At 39.3% G+C, this 24402-nt stretch overlaps 1 protein-coding gene across 4 annotated transcripts in view; it reads right to left on the bottom strand.

Moving 5' to 3' along the window:
* The window catches only part of SLC25A26 (solute carrier family 25 member 26), a 156345-nt gene that overhangs the window by 109429 nt on the left and 22514 nt on the right, over nucleotides 1–24402 (bottom strand). For 3 of the 4 annotated variants that reach the window (XM_037135518.2, XM_037135520.2, XM_037135516.2), the window contains 2 exons: nucleotides 14498–14602; nucleotides 13310–13357 (listed from right to left, as the gene is read on the bottom strand). In XM_037135518.2, coding sequence (XP_036991413.2) covers nucleotides 13310–13357; nucleotides 14498–14602 — 153 coding nt within the window. The remainder of the gene's footprint in view (nucleotides 1–13309; nucleotides 13358–14497; nucleotides 14603–24402) is intronic. The other variant, XM_037135517.2, reaches the window with a different exon arrangement.

Genomic DNA, 24402 nt, shown 5'->3' on the forward strand with positions numbered 1-24402 from the left:
GGCAGGGGGCATAAAACTGTGACAACTGTAATAGCATCATCAATAAAATATACTTTAAAAAAGAAAATAAACTGAAGTGCACTGCAAAAGAAATCCAGATTTTATCTTCATACTTGGTTTTCTTAATACATAAATACAGTTTCTTTCTTAATACTCCTTATGAGACAGTATACAGTACTCAGAATCTCAAGGGTAATTTCTGACCCATCATTGTACATAATTTGCATGTATTTGATGAAGAATATTCATCATGAGTAAGTTGTTTATAATTTTCATATGTGATTTCAAAAGTGTTTTATATATAAAATATTCACAGGAGCAATCCTTACCTAGAAATGACAAAATGACAAATAAGAAACGACAGATGACAAAATAAGGGCTATTTGTGGAAGGCATAAGAATACCAGGAAATACAAAAAGAAAAGACAAGGGCAAAATTAACCTCACTGGGAGTGCAGAAAGTTTATATGCCAGAAAACCACTAACTTTCCTGAGAATTAAGTGAGGAAGCCATAATTCTTGCCAAATGCATCTTAGCCTGGGCATGTGCTAGAGACTTGAAATATCTAAGTACTTAAAACTGAGCAGCAAGCATAATAAAATCACTGGTCTGGTCATCAAATATCTTCTAAGTGTGTCAGGTACTCTTCTAGATGTTGGATTAATAGTAGGGAACAGAACAGACAACAGGTACCTCACAGTGTGGTGTATATTCTGTGGGGGGAGGTAGGCAGGTGACAAATTTGTTAATAAGAAATGAAGATAATTTCAGATAATGGTGCAAGCTAGAGCACCACATTAGGGAGTGATCAGGGTCAGGCAAGTTTATTTTGACTACAGTGGTCACAGGAAACCCCTCAGAGAAGGGACATATGACTAACACCTGAATGATAAGAGCAAATCATATAAACGTGTGGGATAATATGCACTAACAAGCCATTCTTCTTCCTGAACTTCTCCATCAAACAGATTCTCTAAAGTTTGTCCTCTAATTAATTTTATTCTAAGGTGATCTAGATGAATTCCAGTTGCCGAGAACTTACTTTCCCCAAACTCCTGACACTAATGCGTACCTAAAGGTTCAAAGACTGAAGAGAGATATAACTATGGACTATTAATTTTAATGTATACATTTTCTCCCCAGGAAAATTTACCTGCATATAAAGTACAAAATGTGCAGCTCACCATAGCAGTTAAGATCATGCGGCTCTTGTGTCCTCCATTCCCTCCGTTACTGGAAGTCAGACTTTGGGCAAACCACCACCTTATTAAGCCTCAGTTTCTATAAAGTAGGGATCATGTTTTGGGCTTATTGTGATGATTTTATGAAATAATGCATGCAAAGAATTCAGTACAATGACCAACACTGTAAGTACTTAGTGAGCATTAGCTACTATTTCAATTGTGATTTACCTATTTTTCAAGGAAAGTGTCTACATATGACTATATCAACACAGGTATTCTTATGAAATCATTTTAAAATCAAAACTGTATAAAAAATAAGCAAATTTAGAGTAAATTCATGTTTTCAGAAAAATTGTAGACAGAACACCAAACTATTTTTAAAGAAGAGCTTGCGTGTGTGCCGAAAAGAACAAAGGTGGCAGAAAAAGAATAAAAACACATCACAATTTACAGTGTAGATTTAATGTCCAAAAACTGTGATCTAGAGAAGTGTTGTGGATGTGAGCAACAGTGTACCAAGTGTGCAGATGAAGCCAGAGGTACGAGAAAGTGCAAGGCATGGAACTTGAGCTAGGACCGGAACAGACAGACATTCGCAGACACTGCAGGGTGACTCAGTCCCAGTAGTCCTAAGTTTCTCTTTGCCTGCCTTTACCCATGACACTGAAAAGCTACATACATACTCAACTTCCAATCCCCATGCAACTCAGGGTGTCCCTAAGACAACTAGGCTCAAAAAAGCTTTTGTGCCCTGGCTGGTGTAGCTCAGTGGATGGAGCACGGGCTGCGAATCAAAGAAAGGGTCAGTTCGATTCCCAGTCAGGGCACATGCCTGGGTTGCGGCCTGGTCCCCAGTGGGGGCCATGTGAGAGGAAACCACACATTGATCTTTCTCTCCCTCTCTTTCCCCTTCCCTTTCACTCGCTCTAAAAATAAAAAATAAATAAATAAAATATTTTTTTAAAAAAGCTTTTGTTTTCAAGTAAGATAGTACTTCCTCCTGCCCTTGCCACTTCGACAGGCATGGAAAGGAGCCACAATGCCTAAAAGTGAGACAGCCATTGTGTGACTGTGAGTAAATTAGCCAGAGTACTAAAGGGAGCCAAGTAAAATGAACATACGTGGGTTCTCAATGCCCTCATTTAACTAGCACACCAAACTTAGGGTAACTATCTCCAGAATTCTTGTTATAGAAGGGAAAAAACACCTTATTTGGTGCAGTCACAGTAGTCCAATTTTCTGTCATTTCAGCCTAAGTGCAATCTAAACTGAAACACAAAGATGAAGGAAGAGGCTATTTCATAGGGGATGAAAAACACAAATGAATACCATACAGAGCTGCTTCAGCGTTATGGTTTATGATACTAACATTTACAATGAAGAATCAAATTCCACCTTCATCCAGCAGCTTTCTTAACTGTTTACAGTGCAGAGTCACATTACTGCATTTACACCCCAGCAAAACCTGCACACAGGAACCACATGGGTGACAGGAACATTCAGGATGACATGGCCAGTGTGCAGCAACGGAAATACGCAGCCTGTCCAAAACTGCACAGTGCAAATCAAGTCCATCCAAAGAATGAGAAAAGTGAATAGCAGCTGGTTTCATGTAAACAAAACATGAGAAAATATGCACAAAAGGGCTAAAGTAATTTTTATGTATTAAGATAATTTTACTAAGTTTTTCCTTCTAAAAGTGTTTGTTTATTAGGTGAAGAAAAACTGTAGGCTAAGAACCACATTTCAAGAGTAATAACTTTTGGTTCTTGAATTAGAGTGAACTAAATGAACTATGGTTCTTCATAGAACATCTCTATAGTAAAATTACAATGTAAATGCAATTAAGTGACTCATTTTATAAACCTTTGTGGTGAAAGGGGATATTTCATTTTCCTTTGTTTAATATTCATATTAATAAGAATGTCTCACCACACTGACTAAAACCCAGAACAATAAAACAGTGGACAAATTCCAAAAGCAAATGGATTTTCTTTTCCCATGAAGCTAACAGTATGGAATTTTAACAGATGTTCTATTTGGTCATAGTTAATAAAATGAATTATGCAGGATTAAAATAGGGTTCAATATGTTTGCCTTGGATTTTAACTGAAAAACAATTTCACATTAAAAGTTTCAAAAGATTTACAATCACTTTTTTCTTTTTCAGTGGAATTACTAAGATAGAACATAAGTGAATTAATTATAGCACTCACTACTCTTCTAATAAAACCAGGCTTATAAAAATTATTTTTTTAAGGTTTAAGAAAACTGAAATCTTTGAAAATTATATGCTCTTTGGTATTTTATCACCTAACTAATGCAAAGATCTTATAATGTAGTGTATCCAAAGGCTGAACCACCAACTTGCATAATTTCAAATTCCCTTAGAGATCCCTCAGCATTCTGAAATGGTCATGGTACCTAGAAGCATCTGAACAGAAAAGTAATCGAACCCAAAGGAATCGAAAAACCACAAATATTTACTGAGTGCCGACTATGTGGAAGGCATTATGCTAGAGCCTGTGCATGCTATGAAGAGGTAAAACTCCAGCTGCTGTTTTCAAGAGGAACTTACATGCTGAGAAGACAAGGAAGAAATATGTATGTAGCCATAAAGAACTGAAAAGTAAAAACAAACCAAAAAAGAGGGGAAGAGGTAAATCAAAGAAAATTTCATAGAAACACAGACGTCAAGGCACTTTGATACAAGGAGAAAAAAATTTTATCATAAAAAAAATCTCACCTTACCTTTTTTTTTTGCATTTTTATTATCATGGAAGCAGAAACTAGTACACAGGCTTAAGGATATAAGATAATTAAGAAAAGTTCTAGCTATAGTTGCTTCAAAACATTTTTCAACAAAAAATATTCAAGTGTTGCATTCTCAGTTAGAAAGCCTTCCTCTAGATGGATAATATTATGTGGCAAATAAATTCCAGTAAATTATCAATCTGTCCCAAATGAAGATAATCATAAAAAATTTCCAAACCAACTGCATTAGTAATTTTGATCTGCTCAACCATCAACACTCCAATTGCAGTTAAGAAAGCATTACAAGTAATGACAGTTAGCTGGCCTCTAGTTCAAACACAACTATTGTTACCTATCATCATGAAATGGCATTCACACGTTTAAACGCAGACAGATCAAGGTTGCATCCCTGTTCAAGAACCTAAGAACCTTGAGGCAGATTCCTTTACTTCTTTTTTTAAGTATATTTTATTGATTATGCAATTACATTCTCTTTTCCCATTTTTCCCCCTTTATCCCCCATCCACCCTACACTACCCAACCCTCCAGCATTTCCCCCCCTTAGTTCATGTCCATGGTTTGTACCTATAAGTTCTTTGACTTCTCTGTTTCATATACAGTTTTTAACATCTCCCCATCTATTTTATGCCTACCAATTATGCTTCTTATTCCCTGTACCTTTTCCCCACCATTCCTCCCCTCCCCCCTGAAAACCCTCCATGTGATCTCCATATCTCTGATTCTGTTCCTGTTCTAGTTGTTTGCTTAGTGGTTTTTTTTAGGTTCAGTTGTTGATAGCTGTGAGTTCATTGTCATTTTACTGTTCATAGTTTTTTATCTTCTTCTATTTCTTAGATAAGCCCCTTTAACATTTCCTATAATAAGGGCTTGGTGATGATGAACTCCTTTAACTCGACCTTATCTGGGAAGCACTCTATCTGCCCTTCCATTTTCAATGATAGCTTTGTTGGATAAAGTAATCTTGGATGTAAGTCCTTGCCTTTCATGACTTCAAATACTTCTTTCCAGCCCCTTCTTGCCCACAAGGTCTCTTCTGAGAAATCAGATAATAGTCTCATGGGAACTCCTTTGTAGGTAATTGTCTCTTTTTCTCTTGCTGCTTTTAAGATTCTCTCCTTATCTTTAATCTTGGGTAACTTAATGATGATGTCCCTTGCTGTGTTCCTCTTTTGGTTCAATTTCTTTGGGACTCTCTGGGCTTCCTGGACTTCCTAGAAGTCTATTTCCTTTGCCAGATTGGGGAAGTTTTCCTTTATTATTTGTTCGTATAAGTATTCAACTTCTTGTTCTTGTTCTCCTTCTGGCACCCCTATGATTCAAATGTTGGAACGTTTAAAGTTGTCCCAGAGATTCCTAAGCCTCTCATTTTATTAAATTCTTGTTTCTTCATTCTGTTCTGCTTGAATGTTTATTTCTTCCTTCTGCTCCAAAGCATTGAGTCCCAGTTTCCTTCCAGTTACTGTATATTTTGCTTTATTTCACTTTCGGTAGCTTTGATTTTTTTCCTTCATTTTGTGACCCAGCTCAATCAGTTCTGTGAGCATCCTGATTACCAGTGTTTTGAACTCTGCATCAGATGGGTTGGCTATCTCCTCATCGCTTAGCTCTTTTTCTGGAGCTTTTTTTTTTAATTGATTATGCCATTACAGTTGTTCTATTCCCCCCTTCATTCCCCTCCACCCTGCACCCCCCACCCCCACCATTCCCTTCTTTAGTTTATGACCACGTGTCTCAAGTTCTTTAGATTCTATATTTCCCATACTATTCTTGCCCTCTCCCTATCTATTTTCTACCTACCGTCTATGCTACTTATTCTCTGTACCTTCTCCCCCTTCTCCTCCTCCCACTCCCCTGTTGCTAACCCTCCTTGAGATCTTCATTTCTATGTTTCTGCTCCTGATCTAGCTGTCCTTTTAGTTTGCTTTTGTTTTAGGTGTGGTTGTTAATAATCATGAGTTTGCTGTCATTTTACTATACATTTTTTATCTTCTTTTACTAAGTCCCTTTAACATCTTATAAAATAAGGTGTTGGTGATGATGAACTCCTTGAATTTGACCTTATCTGAGAAGCACTTTATCTGCCCTTCCATTCTAAATGAAAGCTTTGCTGGATAGAGCAATCGTGGATGTAAGTCCTTGCCATTCATGACTTGGAATACCTCTTTTCAGCCCCTTCTTGCCTGTAAGGTCTCTTTTGAGAAGTCAGCTGACAGTCTGATGGGAACTGCTTTGTAGGTGACTGTCCTCTTATCTCTTGCTGCTTCTAGGATTCTCTCCATTTTAATCTTGGCTAATGTAATGATGATGTGCCTTGGTGTGTTCCTTCTTGGGTCCAACTTCTTTGGGACTCTCTGAGCTTCCTGGATTTTCAGGAAGTCTATTTCCTTTGCCAGATTGGGGAAATTCTCCTTTATTATTTGTTCAAATAACTTTTCCACTTGTTCTTCTTCTTCTTCCCCTTCTGGTGCCCCTATAATTTGGAGGTTGGAGCATTTAAAGATGTCCTGGAGGTTCCTGTCTCTCCTCATTTTTTTGAATTCTTGTTTCTTCATATTTTCCTGTTTGGTCATTTTTTTTCCTTTCTTCTGTTTCAATCCCTTGGTTTGAGTCCCAGTTTCCTTTTCATCACTATTGGTTTCCTGTGCAATTCCCTTCATTTCAATTAGTTTAGCCTTCATTTGTTCTTCCAATTTGTGACTAAAATCAACCAGTTCTGTGAGCTTCCTGATCACCAGTGTTTGGACTGTGCGTCTGAAAGTTTTGCTATTTCTTCATCACTTAGATTTATCGGCTCTGGGGCTCTAAGTTCTTCCTGAGCCATTTTTGGTCTGTTCGGCCTGTTAAGTATGAGGAGCAGAGCCTTAAGTGTTCACCAGGGCAGGGCTGCTCAGGTCGCTAGGTTGTGATGCTTTATGTGGGGGCGGGGTCAGAGTGGGGAAATGGCGGCCCCCTCTGCTGCCTCCCGCTGCTGGGGCCTGCTCGTCCCATCTCACTGCCCACTCCCTTGCTGGTCTACTGCGCAGGAATGCGCAACCACAGTCAACCCGCTGCCCTGCGTCCTCGCTGGGTCCGCCGGTCACTCACTGGGTCGCTCGCTGGGTCTCTCACTGGGTCTGCCCGTTGCAACCCCACACCTGGGATCCATGCACCTGAGTCTGTCTGGCTGAGTTTTCCTGTGCAACCCTGCTTCACCAGCTGCTGGCTTCGCCCCTCTTACTGGTCAGGCTGAAGAATTCGTTGTTATCGGACTTCCAAAAAGTTCAATTTTCTGTGTTCTGTTGCTAATATTTTGTTGTCTCTAAACTTGGTTGTGTGAGAAAGCACGGTGTCTCCAACTATGCCTCCATCTTGGCGGAAGTCTTGATATTGATGTTCTTTTTCTGGAGTTTTGATCTGTTCTTTCATTTGGGCCATATTCTTTGTCTCAGTGCACCTGTTATGTTGTAGAGGGGTGGGGTCTTAGGTATCTACCCGGGCAAAGCAGCCCTCTTTGCTGCCTTGTGGTGCCATCTGTGGTTGAGGGGTCAGAGAGGGAACGATGTGGCTTGCTTGCTCCTTTCCAGCCCCATTTTCCAACGAACTCTGTCATGTGAGACTGGAAGTTTCTCCTGAGTGGCAACCCCTACAGTAGTTTACAGCTAGCTTGAGTCTTTGGTTTACTGTTCAGCCAGCCCCACCTTGCTCCAATGGTCTGCCACCTTGCCCGTATGGTCCTCTACCTTGCCGTGGGTCCTCTCCACCCTCCCCACTGACCTCCATCCCTCCTACCAGTCTGATGAATGTTTTTAATCCCTTGGTTGTCAGAGTTCCATGCAGTTTGAATTTCTGGCACTTAAGGTTATTAATTGTCTTTAGATTGGTTGTTATCTTCCTTTTGGTTGTGCAAGGAAACAAACGGTTTCTACCTAAGCCTCCTTCTGGGCCCGAACTCAGATTCCTTTACTTCTGAGTCTCCTCACAGACTATGTTGCTGTCATTCTTCCTTCCTGAGCCTGATGTGAGATTTCAACATGAAAAGTCTATGCAAAGTTCTTAGCACAGATGGACAAACTTGGGCTCAGAGAAATTTAGTGACTTGCCAAGAGCAGAACTGCATTTCACACTTAGGTGTCATTTCTTCTCAAAAACTCTTTCAATTACCAAGAACACTAATAACCATAGTTAACATTCCTTAAATGCCTGTTACGTGACAGGCTCTGCAGAAAAGCACAATAAGGATCTCATTTAATTCTAACTCTAGCACAATTTAAATAATCAGTTAAAGGAAAGGAATAAAATAGTTCCCAGATATATGTTAACATGACCAGTCTCCTTAAAATTAAAAGTACAGTGAGGTCATTTTCATATCTTAGATTGCTAGTACCCTTAGTGAGGCAGAAGAAAACAGAGAGCTCCCACATTGTTGGCCAAAGTGTCAATTGGTACTTCCACAGACAGCAATTTGGTAGTAAGTATCAAAATTACAAATGCCTATACACCTTTAAGCAAGTAATTCCACTTTTTAGCATATAACGTAGAAACATTCTCAACAATGATACAGGAACAATATTATTCATTGTTGCATGGTTTCAATATCCACCAATGAGAAACTGATTAAATAAACAATGGCTCATTTGTACAATAGAATATTATGCAATCATAAAAAAGAGAAAGTGCTCTTTATGAAGTGATATAAATTGATCTCTAAAATATTTTGGCTAAGAAAATAGACAAGTTGCAGACCACAAAGAATGGAGTGGCTCTTGAAAAATACACGAAACTTATACAGGGCAGGACAAGGGTAGATTAACAATTGTGAATATGTGAAACAAAATTTATTTGTAATATTTATTATTGTATTGTTTATCATATGAACAACTGTAAACCTACCTTTGCCCTACCCTGTGTAACAAGAAGAGTTTGTGGAAAATGAACTTGGTACAGACAACAGAACTGGAATACAGATACAGAAGGACAATCCTTGAAACTTGATTCCTAAAGATTCCTGTTTCCAGCCAGTAGATCGGGGGAATTATCACTGCCTGAAGTAGATGTTAAGCATAACGAACTTTGGGAGATTTCCAGTCAAGACAGAGGCATAGGTGAACACAGCTCACCTCCTGTACAACCAGATCAAAATTACAACTAAACCACAGATCAACCATCATTCAAATGGTCAGAAATTGAGTTGGATGGAAGTCTATCAACTACAGAATTAAAGAAATCACATCTGTTTCAGACTGGCAGGAATACTGGAGACATGTAGATGCAGAACAGGCTGGTCCCATACCCATGTGTGGTGGGTAAAAATTCAGGAGTGATATCTCAGAAGTGAGGTGTCCCAGCCCCACACCAGGCAATAAGTACGTAACTATCAACAACTGAATCTAAAAAACTAAGCAAACAAGAAGAACAGAGACAGAATCATGGATACACAACGAGTTTTGATGGTTGCCAAATGGGACGGAAGTCTGGGGAAATGGGTGAAGAGATAATGGGATTCAGAAGTACAAACTGGTAGTTACAGAATAGCCATGGGGATATCAAGTACAGTATAAAATTTGGAGTAGCCAAATAACTTATACATATGACCCATGGACATAGACACGGACATGAACAAAGGGGTGGGAATTGCCTGAGGGAGTGGGGGGTACTGGGTAGAGGCGGGCAAAGGGGAAAAATTTGCAACAACTATAATAGCATAATCAATAAAATAAGCATAACTAACTCTGGAAAGCTTCCATATCTACTTGCAAGTTAACTTTTCAATCAGTGTTAATTCTTGCACCTAATGAGACAGACTAAAGGCCTCAATGAACTTAAATAATACATTGAATGTCTTATTTTGGCCTGCTTGACTTCGAATGCATGTGTTTGATTACACATGTCATAAAATCTGGAGGGAGATTCACTTTCATTGAAGCCTGGTAAGAAAATTAGGGAGAGAAGGGAGATAACCCTCATCTATCTCAAATCTCTTTAGCAGCCAAACTTATCTAATAAAAAGAAACCAGGAGTTATTCATCACCAAAATGGCAACATCCTGCCATGAAGCAGCTACAACCAGCATATCACTGTCAGATTTGTGCAGACATGAGTCAAACACCAGTAATTTATCCTACAAACTCCAGGGGACATTATGTCAGGCTCTTCCAAGGGATCTTCCCCTGTGCTCCACCAGAGTCTCCTGGAAAACATCCAGCTGGGGTGAAATATTCAACCTCTCCTTCTAGCAAATAGCCTATTGGTCAAGTGCTTTCGTGAAGTGCCCTCACTAGGTTTCAGGTAGAGAGACACCACTCTTGCCTCTTCTACAGGTATGAAAACCCCAATTCTGCTTGATAAGCAAGGTACATGAGTTCTCTCACAGCCTTGTGCCTTTACTCATGCTGTTACATCTGCTTATCTCCTTGACTACTTCTAATCATCACTCCTTCAAGAATTAAGTCAAAACTAATTTTTACTAATGCAACAAATACTATGAGTGCCACTCAAGCACTGCTTCTAGAACTCCGGCTGCATCTTGTTATATCCACATCCTTACCACACCCCTATACTGCACCGTAATGTGTCCACTGCCCTAATTATTTCTTTCTGTGTGGTGCCCAACACACAGCAGACACTTTTTAAATGATTGCTGAATAGAAATTGTGGATAAAATGCATTTGCTGAGCTTAATTTGGTCCTACTTTTGAAACAACTTGCCCTTCTCTGCTTTCTTCTTCTATAGAAGTCCTTCTAATTCACACCCAAGATCATGAGGCTACTCTCCACAGAATTCTCAGGACAATGGACCATCTCAGATCAGCCTGGCTCTGAAGCAGCTGTGACTTAGCTCCGCGCACTTCCATCTTACTGTAGTGACACCACTGCACCACAACGCTTGGCCAAGATCACGAGGAAAACAAATACTGAAAGGGTGAGGGAAATGGCATAATCTGTTGACCTTGCTTACACTCAATCTAAAATTCACAGTAACTAAAATAATTTAGGAGAGCATAGGGATAAGCCTGCAATCTCCACAAACATCAAATGTAGTTTAAAAAAACCCCTAAGGTGATGCCATTCACAAAATCTAAAGAACACACAATCTATTTTAAGATGCATGGATTCAAACTTCAATCTCATTCTAATGGACTACTGCTTGGGAGATAAAACTATTTTAAAAGAAAAATTATACACAGAATAAATGTATAAGTTTCCCGGTGATTCTCATTAAGGTTTCAATGTATTTTCTTATTGAAACAATCAAACACACTCTTGGCAAAAAAAGATTTGAAACTGGTATCAGAACAATGTAAGAATTGGAATTATTTATAATGCAAAAATTTTGTTTAAAGCAGATATATCACTTCTTATTTTTCTCATTTTGAAAAGAAGCTATGTTTCATTCAGCAATAGTTCTTCTCTCATTCCATCAAAAAATCTGTACAAAAGTAATATTTCGACTAAAATAAGTTCTGAAAGCCCTTTTATGAATATGTAAAGACCCCAATTAAATTTCCAACAAGGCATGCCATATTGAGTAAACAAAGTCATCTTAGTAGGGTCACACTATTTGTAAGAATTGCAGCCTAGAAATTAAGTACCTAGGAAATTAATCACATTTGTTGTGACATGTGTCAAAACAAATTTTTAAAAGAAAAGAATGCAGTTGTAACCATGTGTTTTATTTTTTTGTTTGAATGCAAAACCAGTATTCTCTGGCATGTAAATATATTCATTTATTCAGCATCTCTCAGAAAAATAAAAAAGGTTCATTGGCTTCCCTGCCTTTTCCCTGTACCCAGGTGAAATCTGAGTAACTAAAGCATGTTTAGTAAGTCAGAATATAAGTACAGAATGAAGCTATAGCACAGGTGCTATTTTTGAAAGGCAGAAGTCATCTTCCCACAAATGACTAATTTTGAAACATTGTTTGCCTACGAAAGAAGTTTTTCAAAGAAATATCACATATACCATACCACATGAAAGGTCATTACCTTGTGCAAACCAAACCTTTAAGTAACAGTATAGGTGTTTTTAGAAAAAAACAATCTAATGCAGCAATTTTCAATCAGCGTGCTATGAGAATTTTTAAAACATGCAATACCTGACTATTTGGTCAGGAGCACCGACCTTTTTTCCCTTAGATTATCAAATAAAAAAATGACAACAGCTAACACAATAATAGCCATCAGGTGTGAATGAATCAAAATTATATATAATTTTTCTCAGATCAGCAAAAAATATATTTTTTCATCTGCTGAAGAATTTTAGGAATTAGTTTATTATGTGCCATGAGATGAAAAAGGTTGAAAATTGCTGATCCATAGTATAAAACAAACAAAAAAACAAAAAAACTACCTAGTAATATGTTAGGAATACCAAAGAATTTTAATATTCTGTTGACGATGACAATATTTATTCAAAGTAAAAATATTTTCATAAGTGAAAAAATTTTAGCGCCCAAAGAACACCAAATAGAAAAGAAGGACATGGAGCAGATGTACGCAGATGTTCTTCTGTGTTTTCTTTAACAGAAGATTCTGTCTCAAGTCCTTTTCACAGTTATACATCTATCAGACCTTCACGGTGTATGCTTCAAATACGTTACAACTTTCTTTGTCACTTATATATCAATAAAACTGGGGGGAAAACTCTAGGATTTAAACTCACTAAAAAAGAAAAAGAAAACTATATCCCAAACCAAAGACTTAATATCTCACATAGCTCTAAATCAACTTTTAAACTTTAATACAGCCTCTTTTATGTGAGGCAAAAATTAAATAAAATATGCTTCTTACAGTCATATACTGAAGTCACTCTGCTTTTTAAACCCCACCCCCCAAAAAGAAGAAGAAATTGATCCCACTGAGCCATGGGTTTGGCGTTGGAAGGCACAGGAGGTAAAACGGCCCGACTGGACTTCAGGCCTGACTGGACTTCTCCGCTCACCACGCTTCTTGCAGGAAAACAAGAGTTAACTCTGTCACACAGAGTTTTGCGACACCTCTCTCTTAGAGTACTTCTTTCATGACCAATTTTTCACAATTGTGTGTATTAGAGCAGTCAACTTAATATCTTACTCTTTTTAGGTTATTTCCCAATATTTCAGGTACAACAAACACTTATCACTCTAGAATTACAATGAAGCTACAGGATTGTTCAGCTCATTCCACAAGCCCATTCATTTGACCCATTTAAAACCAACATAAAAAAAATAATAATAAAAAAATAAAACCAACATAAAACCAACACAGGACTAAACAGTATTTTAAAAAGTGGTTATAATTTCCCTTTTAACTTTTTAAACCAGTTTCTCTAAATAAATTTACTGAACAAAACATACTGTTTTTTGGATTTCAATACTGGAAATTAAGCTCGTTACCTCTCTCAAAACCGTGCTCGTGTAGCCTCGATACAGCCCTCGGACGCCCTGAAACAACAGGAAAGAGGAGCAGAGGTTCCAGAAGGACATTCAACAAAGTGCATGAACTGCTCCTAAAGTCTGAGCTCTAAAACACCATAATGACCACGGTTCCGTCAGAAGTTAAAGGTTCTAACTGGCTCAAGGTATGTAAAGCTCAGGTCAGCTCCCTTTGAAACAAAAACATCTCTAATAATAAAACTGACTACATACAAAGGTAGCTTTAGGTGCTTTCTATATTTCTTCTTGTGAAAATAATGCCTGAGATGTTTTAGATAAAAATATTTCCAAAAGCAAATGCACACAGAATGTTGAGTATCTTTTCATATGAAAACAGAATTATATTTCAAATTTTCAGTCGGAAGATATAAATTCACTGATAACCTCTCAACAGTGATAAAACCTCTGGACAAGACTTGGCTCATCTATTCCACCACCCACATGCTGCAACAGAGACCGTCTACTGGGCTGACCTCATTCATACAATTAAAGACTCAGTATCCCCTCACCAAAGTGACACAAGGACCACTGAGAACAACACTTTCTAAAACCCACACTGACTGAAATTTCCATGTGACTGACTTCTGTTAAAAAAAAAATTAACTGTTTAAAGATTTCTGTAAAACTATGAAGACAAGCAGCTCAGTGGTTCCTAGTCCCACAGCCAGCAGAAATGATTTCTGACCCACAGCTTAACACTAACCAGGAAAAGAGGAATTACACTCTCATATAAACATTATGATGTTGGCGGCTGATATCCATCCATTACTAGACTTCTCTTCCACAGCCCTCAAATTCTCTAGTAATGTTTTAATAGCTCTTCATTCATTTTACACATTCACTACTTATTCCATGTCTGATTCCAAAAGAACTGTGGAAGGGTTACAATGTAGGACCCATACACAGTGGTGGCACTTATTATGTGTCTGTTTAGAGATTTTGAAAAAAAAATTGAAATAAAAATAAAATTTCAAAAACAAATAAAGGAACAACAATGATAATCTTAGCATGAAAAGTCACTATAATACTATAATAAATGTAGCATTAAGGTCTCTTCTAGGACTCCTGATATGAGACTCACAGCATTCATATCAGCTGCTATAAAGTCTTTTTTTAATAAAGAAAAAAGAACTTGAAAACACATCTTACCTCTTGATATAAAATGTTTGAGAAAATCTGAAATGTTCTTGAAGAAGCAGAAACCTGTGCCCTCTGCTTAACTACTTCAGAAGGAACTCGAATCAGGCAGGCAACCTAAAATATATAAATTTAAATACATCCTAAAAAAACAAGTAACTGCCATGAAAACTGAAATTTTTTCATAAGTAAAAATTATGGTATAAGGAAGTATAATGTACAGGGCTTAGTGCAAGATGTCAAAAGGCTTTTTAACATATAACACTTAGATCCCTTAATGAACATGCACTATTTTATCAGCTCAAAACCTCCCCTCCCATTTTCTATATAGAACCTCCCACCTCCCACCTCCCACCTCCCACCTCCCACCTCCCACCTCCCACCTCCCACCTCCCACCTCCCACCACAATGTTCCAAGCACATCTGTCTATAAGCCCCTGGGTAGCAACAAGCACATTGACTCATGCTGAACCCCTTACACCTGTTGAAGAGCATCTGGCGTTCACACGACAGTCATTTCTAACATGTCTGAACTAATCAATCATGCTTTTGCTTTACTGGGAGCAATGCACACGTTGGTAGAGGCAAGACTGCTCACTCACAGGTTACCCCTAACTTTCCATCTCACCCCCTGCAGCCTCAACCAGCTCCCAGCCCCAGCACACCACATCTCCCACAGCAGCAGAGGAGTACCACCAGGCACTCTCAGACCTGCTCCAGCATTCAACATGACACAGGTCCTGCTTGGTCCATTTTCACCCCTGACCAATTTTAACATCAGCCTTCATGATATGCCAGGGAGAGGTATATGCCACCTCTCACTCACAATTTGTCACACAAGTGGGCCCAAGAAGAACGGACCATCTTTTTTTTATTTGATGCACCCCCAGCAGTATTTACTTGCACATATGACATGGCCACCCTGTTAGGATGGCTGAGAGTACGTAGATTTGGCAAAGGGTTAGGGACACTGACGCCCAAACTAAATCACCATTCTGTTGGCAAGTTAAAGGGGGAAGGCAAGTTACTAGTGTCTCTCAACCTCCCCGAAAGAAGAGCTTTTTTCCGTACTCACCAAGACCAATTTGAACTGCATGCAACCAAGAATTGTGCTTGATATTCATGACAGACAAATATCAAATGGAGATTTGCAGAGCAATGAGTCAAGAGTCTTGAGTAATGTACATATGAGAGTTAACAGCATTTGTGAAACTTGTATCAATGGAGGGCTAGGGTAGCAAACCCATGCAGAGAATTTGTAAGTAATTTTAAGACAGAGATGGGCAAATGTAGACTATTACTCCAGGAGGTAGGCTAACACAACAGCAGGCTGATTCAGAATTGAAGCCAGTTCTTTGTCTTGTTTTATTTAAGATGGTTAATAGCCCTGGCTGGTGTAGCTCAGTGGATTGAGCACGGGCCTGCGAACCAGACAATCGTGGTTTGATTCCCAGTCAGGGCACATGCTGGGGTTGCAGGCCAGTTCCCTGCAGGCCACTTCCCTGCAGGCCACTTCCCAGCAGGGGATGCATGAAAGGCAACCATACATTGATGTTTCTCTCCCTCTCTCCTTCCCTTCCCCTCTAAAGATAAATAAATAAAATCTTTAAAAAAAAAAAGATGGTTAATAACTGCACATAGTATGGGGAAATGATAATAGCAAAGCCGATGTTAACAATGTAGAAAAGAGAAGGGAAAGTAGACACAAACCCCAGAGGCTATGAGAAAAGGCAGAATCAGGGGTCCCTGGCACATGTCTACACAACAATGACAGTCCACATCACAACCAAACCTTTCCTTCAGGGCTCACCTCCAGCAGGAGATGAGCAGCAGTCTGGTTGAGCATGTTCAGACCTAGACTGTGGCCCCAGCTCCGAAAGTGAACTCTTAAGCATTTCGTGTGCCTTCCTGGGTCCAGGTTTTCTTACTTGACTTGGTCCAGAAACCTTTATGGTATCCTTTTAAATACTGATTTCTGTAATTAATTTTCTCCAATCATATCTTTTCTCCTTAAGTTCAAAAGATTTCTTCTTTATTCTTCAAACTATTTCCTCCTTATTCTTATTTTCCTAAATAAACTACCTTACCTGACATTTTTTACTATCACATAGTTTTTCAAATATATTCTCTCTTCTACCAAACCATAAACATTATGAGGGTGAGAAGAAAATAGACATCCACCTTACTAAACCACTGGGGAGGGAGGCAGGGAATCTCTGACAAGATTGAGCACACTCAGGGTGGTATGGCCATAGACAGAGGCAGGAATCTCTGCACTGCATTTTCCCCAAGCTTTATGTAGGCACAATTGACAAATGAATAGTATGCATCATTTTGTATTATTTTATGTAGAAAGCAAATGAAAGTACCCAAGGAAAAATAACACCAAAAATCAATCATTTCCACTGAAATGAATTTACCAATACCCTAGAATTTTTTTAATATTTTTTTCTTTGTGTTGAGTAGTATGCATATATATATATAGTTATATAAAGACAAGGAAAAACAGAGTGGGATTACCGGTAATGCTTCTCCTTTTCTGATGACCTGTATTTTCCTACAAAGAATATGTATTATTACTTCCTAAGATTTTTCAACATACTTCCAAGGGCAAAAATATGTGCTATGGGTCTTCCGCCAAGATGGAGGCATAGGTGGAGATGCCGTGCTTCCTCACACAACCAAGTTTAGAGACAACTAAATAACAGCAACAGAAAACACAGCCAAAACACAGAAAATTGAACTTTTCAGAAGTCTGATAACAACAAATTCTTCAGCCTGACCAGTAAGAGGGGCGAAACCAGCAGCTGGCAGAGCGGGGTAGCACAGGAAAACTCAGTCAGACGGACTCAGGCGCGCGGAATCCAGGCGCAGGGTTGGACCTGGTGGGCAACTCAGCAAGCAATAGCAGGAAAACAGCGAGGAAGCAGGGCTGCGGGTTGACTGTGGTCACAGGTTGACTGTGGTCGCCCGTTCACGCATTCGTGTGTGGATAGACAAGTGAGGGAGTGGGCGATTGGACGAGAGCCAGCAGCCCCAGCGGCAAGCGGCGACGGAGGGCGCCGCCATTTCCTGGCTCTAACCCCGCCTCTACATACAGCTTCATAACCCAGCGACCTAAGTGGCCCTGCCCCGGTGAACAACCTAAGGCTCTGCTCTTCACCCAACTGCGAGAAACAGCTGAGGGGGCCGCCATTTCCCCCCTCTGACCACGCCCCCACATACAGCGTCACAACCCAGCGACCTGGGAGTCCAAGGCTCTGCTCCTCATACTTAACGGGTGCAAACAGACCATAAATGGCTCAAGGAGATCTCAAAGCCCCAGAGCCTATAAATCTAAGTGATGAAGAAATAGCAAAACTCTCAGATGCAGAGTTTAAAACACTGGTGATCAGGATCCTCACAGAACTGGTTGATTATAGCCACAAATTAGACAAACATATGAAGGTGAAACTAATTGAAATGAATGGAATTGCTCAGGAAACCAATAATGATGAAAAGGAAACTGGGACTCAAATCAATGGAGAAGACCAGAAGAAAGCAAATAATGGCCAAACAGAAAAGAGTCAAGAAGCAAGAATTCAAAAAAATGAGGAGAGGCTTAGGAACCTCCAGGACATCTTTAAACTTTCCAACATCAGAATTATAGGGGTACCAGAAGGGGGAAAGGAACAGCCACCAGTGGAAAATTTATTTGAACAAACAATAAAGGAGAATTTCCCCAATCTGGCAAGGGAAATAGACTTCCATGAAATCCAGGAAGCTCAGAGAGTCCCAAAGAAGTTGGACCCAAGAAGGAACACACCAAGGCACATCATCATAACATTAGCCAAGATTAAAATGAAGCAGAGAATCCTAGAAGCAGCAAGAGATAAGGGGACAGTCACCCATAAAAGAGTTCCCATCAGACTGTCAGCTGACTTCTCAAAAGAGATCTTATAGGCTAGAAGGGGCTGGAAAGAAGTATTCCAAGTCATGAAATCCAAAGACCTACAACCAAGACTGATCTATCCAGCAAAGCTTTCCTTTAGAATGGAAGGGCGGATAAAGTGCTTCTCAGATAAGATCAAATTTAAGGAGTTCATCATCACCAAGCCCTTATTATATGAAATGTTAAAGGGACTTACCTAAGAAAAAGAAGATAAAAAAGATGAACAGTGAAAGGTAAGCAAACTCACAGATATTAACAATCACACCTAAAACAAAAGCAAACAAACTAAGAAGACAGCTAAATCAGGAGCAAAACCATAGAAATGAAGATCACATGGAGGGTTAGCAATAGGGGAGTGGGAGAAGGAGAAGGGGGGAGAAGGTACAGAAAATAAGTAGCATAGACAGTAGATAGAAAATAGATGGTGGGGCAAGAATAGTACGGGAAATATAGAATCTAAAGAACTTGAGACACGTGGTCATAAACTAAAGGGGGGGTAATGTTGGGGACGGGGGGTAGGGTGGAGGGGAATGAAGGGGGGAATAGAACAACTGTAACAGCATAATCAATCAATCAATCAATAAATAAATAAAAATATGTGCTATGAACCAAACAGTAAATGAGCCCTGGCTGGTGTGGCTCAGGAGATTGAGGGCCAGCCTGCAAACCAAAGGGTCACTGGTTCGATTCCCAGTCAGGGCACATGCCTGGGATAAAGGGCAAGTCCCCAGTAGGGGTGTGGATAAAGGCAACCACACATTGATGTTTCTCTCCCTCAAAAACTAAATCTAAAAAAAAAAAATGAAAGAGCTACTTAAAAATGTTTTTCTATGCAATCCTTACTATCCTTGAGAAAACACTTATTTTTAAAATATATTTTATTGATTATGCTATTACAGTTGTCCCATTTTCCCCCCTTCATTCCCCTCTACCCTGCACACTCTCCCTCCCACATTCCCCCACTTTTATTCACATCCATGTGGCATAAGCTCTTTAGCTTCTACATTTCCCATACTATTCTTGCCCTCCCCCTGTCTATTTTCTACCTACTGTCTATGCTACTTATTCTCTGCACCTTTCCCCTTGCTCTCCTCCTCTCACTCCCCTGTTGCTAACCCTCCATGTGATCTTCATTTCTGTGGTCCTGCTTCTGTTCTAGTTATTTGCTTACTTTGCTTTTGTTTTTGTTTTAGGTGTGGTTGTTAATAACTGTGAGTTTGCTGTCATTTTACTATACATTTTTTATCTTCTTTTACTAAGTCCCTTTAACATCTTATAAAATAAGGTGTTGGTGATGATGAACTCCTTGAACTTGACCTTATCTGAGAAGCACTTTATCTGCCCTTCCTTTCTAAATAAAAGCTTTGCTGGATAGAGCAATCTTGGTTGTAGGTCTTTGGATTTCATGACTTGGAATACCTCTTTCCAGCCCCTTCTTGCCTGTAAGTTCTCTTTTGAGAAATCTGCTGACAGTCTGATGGGAACTCCTTTGTAGGTGACTGTCCCCTTAGCTCTTGCTGCTTCTAGGATTCTCTCCTTCATTTTAATCTTGGCTAATGTAATTATGATGTGCCTTGGTGTGTTCCTTCTTGGGTCCAACTTCTTTGGGACTCTCTGAGCTTCCTGGATTTCCTGGAAGTCTATTTCCCTTGCCAGATTGGGGAAATTCTCCTTTATTATTTGTTCGAATAACTTTTCTGCTTGTTCTTCTTCCTCTTCCCCTTCTGGTACCCCTATAATTCGGAGGCTGGAGCACTTAAAGATGTCCTGGAGGTTCCTAAACCTCTCCTCATTTTTTTGAATTCTTGTTTCTTCATTCTTTTCTGATTGGATGTTTCTTTCTTCCTTCTGGACCAGTCCATTGATTTGAGTCCCAGTTGTCTTCCCATCACTATTGGTTCCCTGTGCATTTTCCTTCATTTCACCAAGTGTAGCCTTCATTTTTTTCCTCTAATTTTGGACCAAATTCAACCAATTCTGTGAGCATCAAATCACCAGTGGTTTGAACTATGCATGTGATAGGCTGGCAATCTTTTCATCGCTTAGTTGTATTTGTTCTGGAGCTTTGACCTGTTCTTCCATTTGGGCCATTTTTTTGTTTTGTTTTGATGAGCCTGTTACATATGAGGGGCGGAGCCTTAGGTGTTCACCAGGGCAGGGTAATTCATGTTGCTGAGCTGTGATGCTGTATGTGGGGCAGAGGTCAGAGAGGGAACAAAGGCACTTGCTCCTCTCTCTGCCAGATTTCAGTCCCTTCCATTGGTTCCCCCAAGCAAGCTGGACCCTTCTGATGCTGATTCCCGGTGGGTGGACTTGTGTACGTTCTATGACCCTATGGGTCTCTTCAACAAACTCTCCCGTGAGGCTGGGAGTTTCTCCCAGCACCTCAACCCCCACAGATGTTTTCAATTGGTGTTTTGAGGCTTTATTTCCCTGCGCTGGGATCCTGGGTTGAGAGGTCTATCTTGCTCCCCAGTTTCACCTGGTTTATCTGTTGTGAATGTGGGACCACCCTGTCAGCCAGCCACGTTGCATGCAGCACCCTGCTCCATAATTGCCACCTCGCTGGGTCTGCCTGCTGCCATCTTGCACACCTGGGTCCATCAGCTGCTGCCTTGCACACCGAGTGTCTGCAAGTCACCACTTTTTTTGCCGAGACCCCTCTCAGCCTGGCAGCCCAATTCTGCCCCTCCTACCAGTCTGGATGAATGTGTCTACTTTAACTCCTTGGTTGTTGGACTTCCATACAGTTTGATTTTCTGTCAAGTTCTGGTTGTTATTTTTTTCTAAATTGTTGTTGTCCTTATTTTGGTCGTGCGAGGAGGCACAGTGTGTCTACCTGTCCCTCCATGTTGGTAGGAAGTATACAACATTTACTTTTAATTCAATAACAATAACACATAAAAAGCAAATTAAACAGCTAATCACTAAGGCCTAAAATTGAGAATAAATTGTTACTTTTGATAAGAGTAAACTTTTAAATCCATCCTTATAAAACTAGGATAGAAAATAAAATCCTGTGAAACTTACATGAACCTCACAGGACAGCTCCCAGCATCTAAAACTCATTAAAGAAATGAAAAGAAATAAAGAAAAGAAAAAAATTAAAAAGGATATACTAACTCCTTATATTTTTCAATTCAAGAGGTCAAGAGTGAAAAATGACCCCCATATGTCAAGAAAATAGGAATTGTCTGCTTTTGTGAGTTGGCATAAATATTTATGGAACTTCACGCTTCATAACCTTCCATGTTCTTACATTATTGTTTTTATTTCTTAAAAATACAGAAACAGAGGGAAACTTTGAAAAGGTTCTCTGATGAAAAGCAATCTGCCTAGCAGAAAGGGTATAAAGCACCCCGCATGGCTTCCTGACTTCCAGGGCATGAGAGAGAAGCCACAAAGCAATGCCTCTATTTCCTCCAGTAACTCCGCTGCCCTCCATTTGGTTTTCTATTGACTCTGATCTTTCTTAGATTTTAATTTGAGCTACAACAGAGTATTTCACTGCACAAGAACAAAAACATGTTTCAGTACTGTGGCTCTATGAAAGAAAATAAAGGTAATGTCATCTGTGGGTCTCCTGGTCAATCCATTCCCTACAGCATTCTTTCCTCATAAATCTGGGGTTTGGTATGAATCCATCACACAGGAATGGCAGCATTTTCATTAAACACAAGAATGCTTTATATGTTAAAGTTCTATCAAAGGACAAGAAAACTAAGGTTTTCCATAAGGAAAATATATGTGTCCCCATCTTTCATCAACACTAAAATGCAAGACTCATTAGGTTTAAACATACCAAATATTTAATGAGCTTCAGATTAAAAATTGTTTACAAAAATGAAGCTGCTACCAACATTTTTCTTTCTTTGACACAGAAACTACTTTTCTAATATAATTTTACTTATTTTTGCAATAGAGAACTGAACATCACCTTTGATATTTATTAAGCACCAAAGTGCAAATGTACAAGTCCTAAGACTAAGTGTTTGAGGGGGAAAGTTACAGCAAACTACAGCCTCACATTAGGTTAATAAGTGCAGGCAGAGAGAGAAAGGAATGAGGAAGAGACAAATCCCTTGTTCTTTCAGACACACTTCCCACATCTACCAGCATGTACAGCCTCACTTCCAGCCTCCTGCTCTTGAAAAATGCTCTTCAAAGTCACTGGGCATCACCATAGTATCTCATCTTAACATTATATCTTTTTTCCCAACCACTTCATCATAGTTCACAAAAAATTACTGATATAAGCTCCTTCTCTAAGAAACTAACAATCTGTAAATGTTTTTTATAGTAGAAGCTAAGCATATCAGCATTTTATATGCAAATCAATCTGAGATTATAGAAGTTAGTGAAGGTCAAAGAGCTACTTGGCTTAGGGAGCTAAAACACAAATCTTTATCATCTCCAAAATTATTTTTAATAAAAGGTGTATAATATTTACACACATCTAATGAATTTAAGGAGTCAAGTTTTAATATCAGCGAATTCTTAATGACTAAACAGGTAAATCTATAATAAAGTCAGCAGAGCGCTGGCTGGTGTAGCTCAGCAGACTGGGTGCCAGCCTGAGAACCAAAGGGTCGCTGGTTCGATTTCCAGTCAGGGCACATGCCTGGGATGCAGGCCAAGTCCCCAGTAGAGGGCACACGAGAGGCACCACACAATGATGTTTCCCTATCTCTCTCCTTTCCCCCTCTCTCTATAAATAAATAAATAAAATATTTTAAAAATAAGTCAACAGAAACTTAAGTTGAATAGTGCCAATCAAAGTAAAAGCAAAGAAGCTGCTTCAGAATTTGCAAACTCAGTGTGGTAAATTGAAGGGAGAGAGAGCTGAAGATTTTTGAAATGCACAGTTTACTTACTTGTAACTTATTCCACATTCTTTGTGTAATTCCCAAAATTCTTTCTAGAAAACGAGTTCCCAAATTAAGAATACCTAAAACATCTTTCTATACTTCCATTAAAAACTGAAACCCTGTAACTCCATCTGTGTGTCAATTCTGCCATCTTCTGGTTACAAATGGAACCACAGCTGTTGATAAAACACACAGCAATTTATCCTAATGTACCCACCCTCCTTAAGGTTTAAATTTTATCCACTGATACTAGGATATAAGTTCATCATACCTTTCTTCCTTACAAGACTCTCCATGTGTACAAATAACCAATAAAAATAAGAAAAAATAGTTCTGTAAGTATTAGTCTTTTGTCTGACAAGACTAATGTCTTCATAATCCAAAGAGAAAGTTACCTTCTCAACAAAAATAATTATATCGTCTACTAGGTCCTGTTTCTAAAGTGGTTCACATAATTTTACATATCTCAAAGAAAGCCTCAAATGGCTTTACTTTTGTCGCTTTTCTTAATAGAAATGAGCCATGAATTTGACCCCAAAGGCAAGGGAAGTAAAAGCAAAAATAAATGGCCCTGGCTGGTGTAGCTCAGTGGATTGAGCACAGGCCTGAGAACCAAAAGATCGCGATTCAATTCCCCATCAGGGCACATGCCTGGATTGCAGGCCAGTTCCCAGGAGGGGCCAGTTCCCAGCATGGATGCACCAGAAGCAACCATACATCAATATTTCTCTCCTTCTCTTCTTCCCTTCCCTTCTAAAGATAAATAAATACAATATTTTTAAAGCAAAAATAAATGAAGGAGACTACACCAAACTAAAGTTTCTGCACAGCAAAAGAAACCAACAACAGCCCTGACTAGTGTGGCTCAGTGAGTTGGGCATCCTCTGGCAAACCAAAGGCTCACTCATTGGATTCCCAGTCAGGGCACATGCTGAGGGTGCAGGCCAACTCCCCAGTTGCGGGCATGCAAGAAGCAACCAATCAATGCTTCTCTTGCACATCGATGTTTCTCTCCCTTTCTTTCTCCCTCCCTTCCCTTCTAAAAATAAATAAATAAATAAATCTTTTTTTTTTTTTAAAAGAAACCAACAAAACAAAAAGGCAACCAACTGAATGGG

The sequence above is a fragment of the Artibeus jamaicensis genome, unplaced genomic scaffold, assembly GCF_021234435.1.
Source record: "Artibeus jamaicensis isolate MK-2021 breed Jamaican fruit bat unplaced genomic scaffold, CSHL_Jam_final contig_3105, whole genome shotgun sequence".
In the NCBI taxonomy this organism is placed as follows: domain Eukaryota; kingdom Metazoa; phylum Chordata; class Mammalia; order Chiroptera; family Phyllostomidae; genus Artibeus; species Artibeus jamaicensis.